This window comes from Coloeus monedula (assembly GCF_965178545.1).
Source record: "Coloeus monedula genome assembly, chromosome: 3".
NCBI lineage: Eukaryota > Metazoa > Chordata > Aves > Passeriformes > Corvidae > Coloeus > Coloeus monedula.
Genome location: NC_138783.1, coordinates 116531412 through 116544853, shown reverse-complemented (window position 1 = coordinate 116544853; position 13442 = coordinate 116531412). Strand labels below are relative to the sequence as shown.

General features: G+C 44.4%; 1 protein-coding gene across 2 annotated transcripts; it reads right to left on the bottom strand.

Annotated features, from left to right (window-relative positions):
* Positions 1 to 5273: 5273 nt before the first annotated feature.
* Positions 5274 to 11944, bottom strand: PSMG1 (proteasome assembly chaperone 1). 2 transcript variants are annotated; one of them, XM_082278284.1, is made up of 7 exons: positions 11807 to 11944; positions 11451 to 11548; positions 10102 to 10253; positions 9689 to 9751; positions 7516 to 7714; positions 6518 to 6654; positions 5274 to 5455 (listed from the first exon to the last, which is right to left on the bottom strand). In XM_082278284.1, the coding sequence occupies exons 1-7, from the start codon at positions 11926 to 11928 to the stop codon at positions 5381 to 5383; spliced, it is 846 nt and encodes a 281-aa protein (XP_082134410.1). In that variant the 5' UTR covers positions 11929 to 11944; the 3' UTR covers positions 5274 to 5380. The 2 variants fall into 2 exon arrangements, with proteins under 2 accessions (XP_082134410.1, XP_082134411.1); XM_082278285.1 differs by having other exon boundaries at positions 11483 to 11548; positions 11807 to 11942.
* Between the last annotated feature and the right edge of the window lie 1498 nt (positions 11945 to 13442).

Here is a 13442-nt window from a genome sequence, read left to right as displayed (position 1 = left end):
CTTTCCTTGCCAGGCAGGGTGTCAGCTGGGCACTGTGGGGATTCTTATTAGGGTTCAAATCATAAGATCTCTACCACAAGCCTTGCAGGAGATGAAGTTCATGTCCAGAAATATAGGAAATGTGCTTCCCACAACACCTGGGAATAAGGTTATTCATAAAAACCCCACAGACTATTTTTTTGTTAAAAAAACCTACTAGACTTTAATAGTTGTTAAAAGTAAATATTCCTCTATACACACACTCTCACGGGGAAGTGGAAGAACATAAAAAAGTGGAAATTCTAAGGGCAGGTGCAGAATCCACTGCTGGAGAGCATCTCCTCAGACATGGCACTACCAGGTTATCCCAAATTATTTCCCCCCAGCTGTAAAAAACCCCACAGCAACCTGATGGAGCTACACTGGGCTCTCTTAGTTCTGGACTCAGGTTGAACAGCTCTGCACCAGCACTTTCTAAGGAATGGACAAAAGACTGGCTTGTTTCTGACAGCATCCACAGGCATTCTTGCAAGTGGCCTCCAGGGTTTAAGGGTGGAAATAGCCAGGCAGAGCATTTTTTGTACTTCTCACTGTGCTTATTCTGCACAAAAATATCTTTATAATCCCACTTTGGAAGCGACTTCAGTGGGGCAGCACAAAGGCATTCTCTGGGAATGCTTCTGAAGGCAGCAGGGAGCAGCAAACCCACCCCACAACCTGCTTTGGCTCCACCACAACCCTTTCAAACTCTAATTTTATAGGATGATGGATGCTGAGGTTTTCTCTGCTGTGCTCTCACCTTTCCACAGTGGCTGCCTCTGTTCTCATACAACCTTTCCTCCCCCACGTTTGCTTTGGGGTTTTAGTTCTTTAAATTAAATGAGGCTGTACATTCTCTGTTCATCTGTTCAGTAATCAAACTGCTGCCTTCAGTGATCGTGACTCTATTATTATTATTATTATTAATCTCCCCTTTTTTTAATTCCCCATGAAGCAGCTTTAAAGTCTCTGGACCTGACAGAAAAAAAGCTGCTTTTATTTCATGAAAAGGGATCCAAGTCAAACCTAAAATAAGAATTAAAATATCACTGCTGAACATGAAATATGGAGTTTTCAGTGTATGAAAGCATGTTGGAATTCTCTGATTCAAACACAGAGGAAGAACCCGAGGTCTTCTCAATAAATGCTTTATGTTAATTGTCCTTTGAAGGCACATCACCATTCTCATGAAACATTTCCCACTTTAAAGCAATGGCCCAAATTTCCTACACAAAGAACTTTTAAGCATTTGGTTATACAATGGTTCGAAAGGAAAAAACTTTTAACCTTCCACACACACAGTTTGGGGTCTGTGGCCTTCCCTCACCTCAGGAAGCCTTGGTATCAAAGTGAAACGAGTGCTTTGCATTTTTATCCCTGTGAGTTAATGGTTTCCCACAGTATTTATTGCATGGCATTCTCAAGTACCTCTGCTCATCAGCTATTCTGGGAGATCTCTCAACAGGATCTCAGTGTTTTCTCTAAAGGAAAGAAGCCTGACCTCAGAGCTGTGATCTCACTTGGCTCAAGGAGGTGCCTGTAGGTGCTGGTTGCTGCAATGTGCAGCTGCTGTCAAAACTTTCAGTCCAAAATATTTAAAGGGGAAGAAAAAGTGCAGATCTGACGGCACCAAAAAAGAGTAAAATCATTAATCTCTTTTACTTTCATTTTATTTTTAGCTCATTTAGATCTGTCAGCATTTTAGACACAGAACATTAAAAAAAAAATCAGAAGGAACGAGATAGAACAAAATGCTTGCCTTTCTCAGTTTTTTGGCATAAAAACTGTAGAATTACAGTCAGAATGGCAGAAGTGATGTTCTTCCTCTGAAGCTTCGGCAACAAAGCACTTTTCAGGGTAGAGCCAATGTGAGGATGGAATCTAGGAAGACTTGAATTGTTTGCTGGAGCTGTGCAGTGAGATGAGACCTTTCCCAGGAATGGGAATGATGTGAATCCTGTCTCTGCATCCACAGCAGAGTGGGCAGCAGGAAAGGGATTGGGATGGTGCCCCTGTGCCCCTGTGCTCAGGTGAGAGCCCACCTGCAGAGCTGCCCCAGCCCTGGGACCAGCACAGGGAGGCCGTGGAGCTGCTGGAGAGAGGCCAGAGGAGGCAGCAGGATGAGCAGAGGGATGGAGCAGCTCTGCTGGGAGGAAAGGCTGCGAGAGCTGGGATTGTTCAGCCTGGAGAGGAGAAGCTTTGGGCTGAGCTCAGGGTGGCCTTGCAGGGCCTGAAGGAGCTGCAGGAAAGCTGGAGAGAGACAATTCCCAAGGCATGGAGGGCCAGGAGCCAGGGAATGGCTTCCCAGTGCCAGAGGGCAGGGCTGGATGGGAGATTGGGCAGGAATTGTTCCCTGGCAGGGTGGGCAGGCCCTGGCACAGGGTGCCCAGAGCAGCTGGGGCTGCCCCTGGATCCCTGGCAGTGCCCAAGGCCAGGCTGGACATTGGGGCTTGGAGCAGCCTGGGACAGTGGAAGATGTCCCTGCCCATGGCAGGGGTGGAATTGGATGCTCTTTAAGGTCCCTTCCAACCCAAACCATTCCATGACTCTCTGTGTAACATCAAGGATGGACTAACAAAAGAATAAATCTCTTTTCTCCCTCATTTCTGCTGTGCAGGGGGAACACAGAAGTTCAGGGAGCACCTTGCCAGGTAGGAGGCAATCACCCAAAGCAACCCTCAGGATCTGAGCTCCATCATTCCCTGCTTTAGTGCCACAAGGTTTGGGCTCCAACAGGAACATTCAGGCTCATTTTTCTGTGCACAGCACTGCTGCTTCTGCTGGTGGCTCACAGCAGGAGAAATGGAACAGAAAGAACTGGTACAACACTGGTGAAATCCAGAGGGAACATAATGGGATAGAGGAGCACTCGGGAAGCAGAGCAGGGCCTGTTTTCATGCTGCATTTTCAACAGACTGCAAGAATTCTACAACTGGAGCATCAGAGCTGTGTGTGACCACAACCACAGGGAAAATGAAAGCAGAGTAGCAGCAGTACCATTGTTTTGGCATCCAAATGTGGCCATTTTGTAAGAAATTCAAGTAAGTCCCAGATTTCCTGGCTTGGAATTGACCTTTGTCTGTACAGCCCTGCTCTCACACCTGTGGCCTGCACTGCACAGACTCCAACAGGTTCCAAGGCAAAAGCAAAGGAGCCTCCATAAAATGCACCTTGAATCCAGGACTTTTAGGTCAGGCACATCACCATGGGAGTCAGAGCCTTCAGGAATGGGAAAACACCTCTGCCTACCAAATAAATTCTGCAGTGTGACAAAGGAGAGTGGACTTAAGAAGAGCCCTTGGTTTGGAAGACATTCAGGAGAAGACAGATCAGTGTAATTGAAAAAAAGGTAAAAAGTGGCTTAAATGGTTTTAAAAAGTGGGAAAAAACCCCTCTCTTCCAGTCTCGCAGCTTACTCTGGTTTCACAATTTGCATTTAGCAAACACCTCAAGAAACCAAGTCTTACACAACCACATTTCAAACTTCTTCCCCCAAAGCTTTGAAGCCATCTGCCACATTTGACAAGTCTGAAGTTTGTGAACTCCTACAAGGATTAAACCCAGCAGCTGTTAGGAAACAAGAAAGCCTCACTGCAGGCTCTTGGTAGATACTGGAGAGCACAGAAGGGAAAATAAAAAAGGCAGCAACATTCAAATATGGAAAAAAATCTTCAGTCAACACTCACATCTTATGAGAGACACAGTTCATCATTAGTTCTGAGGCTTCCACAATATTTAAGGGGTGAATCTGAGCTGCTTCCTACATCAAACTATGGGAAAAGACAGAATTTTAAATTAAAATCTCTTATTTCACTGCCCTACAGTACTTCCCTACCACATCCTACATAAACATTTCCTGCTATGGAGAGCTTCCAAGCACAAAGAGTGAACCCTTGAAGAATTCTGCCAAAACACCAAGTTTCAGTCTGATTTCATCTCCCAAGCTGCCAGGGTTTTGTTTGCCACTTTTATTCAAGGTGTTTAGGAGCATTCTCACACTCCCAGCATAAACCCAGGTAGTAAAAACTGAATTAAATGTAATATAGTAACTGTTTTGAAACATTGCAAACTGCCTGGGTGATCACACCAATACAAGAAATTCACAGTTCCTCTGAGGGTCTGCATAATTTACTGTTAAAGGTATTTCTTGTTATCTGCTTTATTTATTATGACTCAAACACGTAAAAGTAAGAAGATGGTGCAGCCAACTTTCAGAGCAACAGAATTCTCAGCTCAGCTCACACATGAAACCAATTTTTGAATCAGAAGGATGGACAGAAATGGGGAAAAAAACCCCAAGAAAGCTTCAGAATTTGTTCCAAAATCCAGTTCCAAAATCCAGCACTTTAGGCAAGATCTGCTTATCTGTTGCCTGAAGTGAAATTTAAATCCATGACAGTTCTGTGAAGGAAAACACTGTTCAAAAATATCCACTGAGCATCCAGTGTAAGTCAAAGTTACACTCAGCAGAGAACAGAATTACCTGGGAGCAAATTAATACCTTCTTTAACAGCATTTTCTTCAACAAAATGTTAAATTAAACAGAGAGTACAACTCAGAGCTGCACCTCAGTCCTAGTTAATACTTTATATAAACTGCTGAAATTGTTACCAACTTCCAGAGAATTTTTTGAGACACTTTAAAAACTTTTACTTTCCTCTAAAATTCACATGCTCTGCCTAAAAGATCTTTTATTTTTCCTACCATTGCCCAAATTTTGGTGTTTTTAAAGTGGATTAAATCAGTTGGCCCTGGCAAATCCAGCTGAAGCAGCTTGTGATCCTGCCAGCCCCTTTGTGCAGGAGATTATTTTCCACTAGCAAGTTTTAAAGGCATTTACCACACTTGAATTACTGTATTTTGTATCAATACATACATTAAAAAGGGCATGTGAAGCCATAAGTAAATGCAAACAAAATTCTCTGTATTTGTGGATGTAAAAGGACAGAGTGGATTTTCTCCATCACAGACAAATCTTTGAAGAGCATCAAATATGAGAAAAACCTTCAGGTCTCAAAATAAAGTAAAAAAGGAGAGTTCTTATTAGATACAGACAGAATTCCTTAACTGCATTTCCTCTTTTACATATAAAAGGAATACTTTCAGGTAAGACAATCCCTTCAGGAGGAGAAAAAGGAGTTGCTTTTCATGCCCAAGATGTCTTTCCTAAAATCACTCTGGAAGAAAGTCTCCCAAGCCATGCAGGAGGGTGTTTACAGTGATGAAGTTAAAAGCAACAAAAAGGAGTGGAAAAGTAAGAATCTACTGGAATTTATTCTACTTTTAAGGGACAAAAAAAAAGTTCCCAGAAGTCCTCTAGAGAAGAAACTGGAGTCTACAAAGTGCAGCATAAATGTCCTTGTCAGATGTAGATATTATTGTGAGTTTCACTGCTTGTCAGGAACTTCTTCAAAACCTTTGTGCTTTCAGAGGCATCCTGGGGAAAGGAAGAGAGGATCAGCATCACCCACACTGCTGGGAACGAAACAAGAGCTCCTCCACTGGCCTCTGCTCCCCTTTTTATTATTCTGAACATCACTTTTATTAAAATATTAACTGTGAGCAAAACTCAGGTCTTCTGAATGAAGTTATCCACAGGAATCTGCAGTTCAGCAATAAAGTGGGATTTATTATTTTGCATTCCTCCTAACCTGGATATGAAGGGGAAAGTCTCTGTATTTGTCATTGTTCTCCTGCAGAGTTTAAATACTTAATGTTTTAGTCAGACTTATTCAGCAGAACAGAATGAGCTCTACTGAAAACTGACTTTGGAGCTGAAATAAACACCTCAGTACACACAGAGCTCTTTGGCATTTAAATCTGGGTTCAAAATGTTCTCAACCAACTAAAATTCAATTTAAAACATTTCAGAAAGAGCAAAACATTCATTTCAGGAGCTGCAATGGGAATTTATGGGAGTAATGGGATTTACTGTGAGGCCTTGGCACAGAGAAATTGTGGCTGCCCCATCCCTGGAAGTGTCCAAGGCCAGGCTGGATTTCACAGCTGCTGGATTAGTGCAAAAATGTTAAAAATCATCTTCAGAAGTTTGGTCTTTTAGTGGCAAAAAAGTTATAGATCAAAATGGGTATTTTAAGAAGCTTTCCTGTATGCCAGAAGACAGGCAGATACACAACTAGAACGGAGCCATCTGGTATTTGAATGTAAAATTTAAAAAAACCACACAACAAAAAGCTTAGAAGTTTTAAATGAGACAACTCCAAAGGAAACTGCAGCTTACACAAGCACAAGAAATCCCTCCCTGATATACCACTGGAAGAGCCCAAAAAATCAGAATGAAGTTTTGAGGGAAGCTGTGGATTCATTCTTTCTAAGCCACACAGATGTTACAGCAGGTGCAAGCACTGCCATTGAAATCTGCATTTTTCTGCCTCTTCAGATGAAATCCCCTCAGAGGCACACGAACAGCAGAATGCAAGAGATGAAAACAGACAAAACAAGCCCACAGCTCCCCTTAATTTTAAATAGGAAATTTTACCTTGGCTAAACTCTTCAGGAGTTCAGAAGAAAGCAGAGGCTTGAAGGCTTCAATGGTAACCGTGTCCAGCTTGATGACATCAGTGTAACACTGATACAGCACTGCAGGGATCTGCCACACCTGGCAGTAACTCAGGACTAAGCACAAGTCAAAGGAAAATTTGTGTTATATTCAGCAGAAAAAGGAATCTCAGTTCTGGGTACAAAAATCAGAACTTTAAACCCATGGAAGTTTCTAAATTAACTGCTCAGAATCCTGACTGCTGGAGCAGCCACCCCTCGTCCTCCAGATAGACAAGGAAATAAAACCACCAAAAATTAGTTAAATGCAGGTATTTCTTCCTGGCAAATACCTTAACTGGAAACTGTACTGTTGGTAAATAAAAATCGTATCAACAGCTGAAAAAAACCCAAAAAAGAAACCCAAACAAAAAAACAAACATAAAAAAATGTGAACAAGAGAAAATCATCCACTTTTAGCTCCTGCCAGACAAGTTTTTCCTCACGCTGCTACCATTTGGGATTGGAAAACGAAAAGCTCGAGGATTTTATTAAATTAGGTAATAAAACTGAATCTAACTTTCCCATGAGGCTGATCAGCAGCACTGTGCAACTTTCCCTACCTGTAATATACAGAAAGGATTTTATGAACCTTTACTTTGGATGCTCAGATGAAAACAATTCTTAATAAACCTTACTTAATTTGTAAGTAAAATTTCCAAAAAACTCACTGTACAATATGCTTTGTAAGGCTACACTAAATAATTTTCCACTACTTCTGTCCCACACACAAAGGGTAAAAGGATTTGTTTGGAAACCCATCCTTATTTTCCAGGGTAAAATGTAAGAAGGGAAACTATTAGGAAATAATTTTTAAAGAGCTCACTTGTCAGCCAGCTCCCACAATCAAGCAAAAATTCTAATTGCAGTGGGATGCTCCTCAAAGGGCATTTTGTGTTACCACCAGCAGCCCTGTAAATAATTGGAACTGCAAAGTACCAGCAGCAGGAAGATCCCTCACAATGTTGGGCTGCTCCAGCAGCGGGCAGCAGACCTGGTCTTGGAATTCTTTGGTCTTCAAGGCTTTCAGGAATGGAGATGCAAGTGTTAGAGTGGATTCCTGAGTTTTATAATCAGCTACAGGACATGTGGAAAGGATGGTTACTTGCAAGCCTTTCTTCTGCATGGAGCCAAAAACCTGAAATTAAAAAAAAAATACATCAGCAAAGTTTCTCTTTTCACAATAAAAGCAGAGAAACCTCAAAGATTCGTTTCAATTTCAGTGCAAAGGGCACTTAAACTCAGGTCTGCAAGACTACTAAGGTTTGATTCACAGCCTTCAGGTAGAAATTTCCCAGGTATTGCTCTTGGGATGGAGATAAAAAGCCCCAAAAGAACAGCTGACATGTTTACCAAGTCTAGTGACCTTCTGGAGAGGTTTTAGGTCTTCAGCACTTTCCATTCAATATATTATGATTTACTGCTTTAATTAATGGTGATTACAGAAACAAAAAGGACTGCAAATAGAAATAGGGAGCTCACTGAGCTGCAAAACATTTGAAATGAAAATTGTGCTCCCTGGATGTCCTACAGTAATTTAAGAGTCTTTATTTTAAATACTCTGATTTTAGTTAATTCTGTTCAAGTTGAATTGAGAAAGAAAGTTTAAGGTTCTCTTTCGCAAATCCAAAGAACAGAGTTCTGAAGTACAAAACATTCTGGCCATCACAAAACACCAACAGAAGTAAAGGAAATAGAGACTTTGGAAACTGTGACAGAAACTTGCTTGTTTCTGTCTGTGTACCAATCCCAGAAGGGAAGCTGCCTGTTCCCTCCCATCACTGTGTCACCACTGTTGATAGACATCTGACACAAATACTCAGAAGCCCACATATTTTCCACTTGCTTTGCTGGGAACACTGGCTGGAATGCCTGGCTGCAAAACTTCAGCCTGTGTGCTCTCGTTTGTCAGTGATCCCTTACTGAGAAAACACACCCAGGTGTAAGGATCTGACTCTTGGAGATGCTCAGGAAATCAGGATTTACTACCCATAGAACAGGTCTACAATCCACATTAAAAGCCAAAGATTGCCAGCACAAGGTTTCTGCTGCACATTTAAAAATACCAATAACCACAAAGCCCAAAAATACTCAGGAACATTGCCTTGGTGCAACCACACTCCTGCTGTTCATGAACACCCACACTTGAAATCACACATAGCCACAAACAAATGGGGAAGACAACAACCCCCCAGTCAGCTTTCTTCTGCAATCCCAGTTTAAATGAAGTGCAGGAATGTGTGGAATACAGCAAAAGCAAAATGTCTGAGGTCTCAGGGTTTCTGCACTTCGAAATGAACCACGATCCCCCACCAAAGCTGTACTTATCTCTAACCACAGCTTTAGCACCCCTGCTTGTCCATCAGCTCAGCAGAGGTTTCAAGGCAGGGAGGGAGGGAGCAGACAGACAGCAAGACAAAATAAGCCACACTTCCCTCGAGGCAAAGCAGTGACCCAAATCCATCAGGAAAATCAAGAGGCGGAACATTCGCCCCCGGCTTTATCTTATTAAAGTCAAAATGATGATATTTGGAGGGACTTCACTGAGCCAGCAGTGCTGCTGTACCTGGATGATGCTGGGGTGAGGCACTGGGAATGTTAAATCTGGGAACAAATGGGACAAATGCTGCCTGGGAGGCACTTTCCCCTACAGCTCTCCCTTGGGAAAGGCACAGAACACACCCAGCAGCTGACACCATCCACCACGAATTCCACAACTGGTTTGTCTGGTGATCTTTGGCAGCTGTACAAATTGCTGCTGGTTTTTTTTTTTAAGGAAGAATTCTCCCAGAGCTAAAATGCAGCTGAAATAAGCCATAGGAAATGAAAACCAAGCAGGAAAAAGGTCTGGGAAGTGGTTAAGGGCCAACAAAACTGAAACTGTCCAAAAGGAGTGACTGCACTCAGCTGGGAGGCTACAGCAGATACAACTGGCAGCATCTAGAAAGGGATTTCAGAGACTCTGCAGAGAGGAAATTTATCTGGTTTTGAATATTGCATGAAAGAAAACCACAGGGGAAAGTTATTTAACACTGTCATGTTTAAAGTACCAGAGAAGAAGATCCCCATCCTTCAGATTTTATTACTCCATTTATTTCCCTGCCAGTTTTACCTTCTCAAGCCACTGGAACTGCTGATCCTCAGCAACGTAGCAACTACACTGGCACAATAAAACCTTAAAAAAAGTAAAAAGTCATGTTAGCAAGTGGCTTAAAGAGCACAACAGCAGCTCAAAATCACCTGTAAGGATGATATGGCTGCAGACAACTTGATCAGTTATTTTGGGTTTCTTTAACTCTGTTTCAACGAGGATTTTTTGCTCACGAATGCACTGAAGCCATCAGGCTGTGACATCTTTGTGCTGAGCTTCACACACCAGAACTGCAGAGAGTTTTAGTGAGCATTAACCCTTCAGATGATTTATGAGATTATTCCATGATCCTACAGTGCCTTGTCTGGGGGTGGATGAAGGCTCTCTTCTTCAGAAAGCCAAAACTCAGAGGAATTAATGCTCAAGTCACTTACTGTGGGATCTGATATTAATCTGTAGAACAAACAGAAAGAGTCTGTGGGGAGGATGTTTGTGGTGCTGGATGTCCTGCACCACTCATTCCACAGCTTCACAACTCCAACCACTTCCCAGCACACAGAATCCAGGATGAAAGACGACAGGAAAGCTGCAAAAATCCAAAAAAAATACTGTTAATTTATGAAGAATAAAACCTCTCTCTCACACATAAATAGCTGGACTAAAATAGATTATTCTTCTGCAATGTGAAGGAAGAACAACTCATTTTTATCCACTTCAATTTATTGTCCAGATCCAGGAAACATCAGCAATGTGAGTAGCCCCACTGCATCCAAATTTAAAAAGATGAAGAGCTGCTCAACATATACAGATCCCTAACATAAAAATCACTTGTTCTTAAGAATTATATCATTACAATCAACTTCAATTTCTTTTATATTAATTAAGGATGTGAAATAGTAAGTCACTAATACTTTTTGACACAGCAGATACAACAGATTAAAAACAAAAATCACAGAAACAGCAAGGCAGAACTATTACATTGATTCTAAACAAGGCAAGAGTGTTGCAAAAATGTTCATAAATCAGATTCCGGTCAAAAGCTACAGAAGACAGATCCAAAATTTCTATTACTATTTTCAAAGGAAAAACCTGAACCAAAAGCAAACAAATTAGCAAAGTTACCTTAGATAAAATCTAAATGCCATCTAAATGCAACTTAATTGCAAGCAAGACTTCTCAGTGCTATTAGAACAAAACTTTTACCAATTAACAAACAATCCCGGAGAGTTTACCAAAGAAAAGTCAGGTAAAGGAAAAGGGGGATTGCCCCAACTAAAACCCCAAATTAAAACATACTTCGTTTTTCCCGTTCAACTGAAAATACATCAATTTTCAGGAGGAATAAACAGCTGTAACAAAAACCACGTTTTACATGTACGGAGGACCTTCAGCTTTCTCTGGAAAACTCACCTGCCTCCAGGTTTAACCTCTGCTCCTAAAGGAGGAGCTGCACAATCAGTAAATAGACGAGCTTAAAGAAAGCTGGAAAAGGATTTTTCACAAGGTGTTGGGATGACAAGACAAGGGAGAATGACCTCAACTCAAGGAGGGCAGGGTTAGATGGGATATTGGGCAGGAATTGTTCCCTGGGAGGGTGGGCAGGCCCTGGCCCAGGGTGCCCAGAGCAGCTGGGGCTGCCCCTGGATCCCTGGCAGTGCCCAAGGCCAGGCTGGACATTGGGGCTTGAAGAAGGGAATGTCCTGGCACACCTACACCTCCCTCCCACCTTCTGCCTCCTCAAATTTGCCCCCCAAACCCCAGCAGCATCTGGTTCTGCACGCACCCGCAGCGTTCCTTCCTATGGCCACAACGAACCTGGAGCACACCAAGGGCTCCTCGGCACAGCCGCCCGACTTCCAGGTCCACAGGACATCGACCTCCCTGGGAAAAGAACCACAGAACAGCCCGAGCTGGAAGGGACCCACAGGGATCAGCCAGTGCAAGCTCTGTCCCTGCCCAGCCCCCCCAGCAATCCCAGCCTGGGCATCCCTGGCAGCGCTGTCCAAACGCTCCTGGAGCTCTGGCAGCCTCGGGGCCGTGCCCATTCCCTGGGGAGCCTGGGCAGTGCCCAGCAGCCTCTGGGGGAAGAACCTTTCCCTGCTCTCCAGCCTGACCACCCCCGAACAGTGCAGCCGGTACCTTTTCTTCTCGATCTCCCTGCGGATCTCCCGGTCCTCGGGCGTCTCCTCCCGCGCCTCCTCCTCCTCGTCCAGGCCGGCCCGGGACGGGGCCACCACCACCTCCCCGAAGAAGGTCGCCATGGCCGCCGCCCGCGCCTGCGCGGCCCCGCCCCGCCGGAACAGAGCCCGGGCGGCTCCGGGGTCACGGCGGGCGGAGAGGCGGCGGCAGCTCCGTGTGCCACGGCACCAGCACCGCCCCTCAGCGCGGAACCGCGGCCCCAAAGGCCCCATCCGGACGCCTCTGGAACGCTCGCAGAGATGGTGACTCCATCGCCTCCCTGGGCAACTTCATCCAAGGATTAACCAGCCTTTCAGGGGAGAAAATCTTCCAAATAGCCCATTTAAACCTCCCCTGGCTGAACGCGATGCCGTTTTGTCCTATCCCTGTTCCCTGGCAGCAGAGCCCGACCCCCCCTCACTGCCCCTCCTGTCAGGGACTTGTGCAGAGCCACAAGGTCCCCCCTGAGCCTCCTTTGCTCCAGCCTGAGCCCCTTTCCCAGCTCCCTCAGCCGCTCCTGGGGCTCCAGCCCCTTCCCAGCTCCCTTCCCTGCCCTGGACACGCTCCAGCCCCTCCAGGGCTCTCCTGCAGGAGCCAGAACTGGGCACAGCCCTCGAGGGGCCTCTCAGTGCCCAGCACAGAGGGACAATCCCTGCCCTGCTCCTGCTGGACACACAATTCCTGACCCAGCCCAGGGGCCAGTGGCCTCCTTGCCCACCTGGGCACCCCTGGGCTCGTGTCCAGCCGCTGGCACCAGCACCCCCAGGGCCTTTCCCAGCTTTGCAGCCCCTCTGCCCAGCCTGGAGCTCCACGGGGCTGCTGTGACCCAAGGGCAGGACGTGGCCCTTGGCCTGGCTGAACCAAATAAGAGCACAGTGACATTCCAGGTGTATGTACAGCTTTACTTTGGTCCACTAACACATGTACATCATCAAAGCCTTTAACACTAAAGAATCTGATTCCCTTACAGTTCTGTCCTGCACTTTAAATGCTTCCCTCCGTTCATGCTGCCTGATCACCTTCACAGATGCACGTCCTGCTTTGAAACAAATCAAAACACTCCCTCAAAGTCACATTAAATAAAGATATACTTTTTACAGGTCTACTACTTTACTTCCCTGAGTACAGCTAGACCAAACCAAGAATGCTCACTTAAAGGAAGGTGAAGGGACTCTCTTCTGCCAAGGCTGAAAAGAACCAGTTCTCTAAGTCATCATGCTCCTTCAAATAAATTAAAAATAAATAAACTCTTAAAGGGTGAAAGAGTCAAAACACCTTTCCAGTTTAGTAATTTCTCTTCCCACTGTCTAGGTGTATAGAATTAGGAAATACAGACCAGCACATGCTTTGCTTAGAAAATAAAAGTGTTTAGGGACCCCAAGGCAGTGGTACCCTCTGGGATCTACAGATCCAGAGGCCAGAACCTTCTCCAGCTTTCAGGGATCACCATGAACATGTGGGTGCACTATGACAGAATACAGCACCTGAAGGAAAACCAGCTTTGTAAATCTAAGCCTAGATTAGAAATACAAACTGACCAGCCAAATTTTAGCTGTTCAAACTGAAAATTAATAAAAACTCTGACGTTCAGTTATTC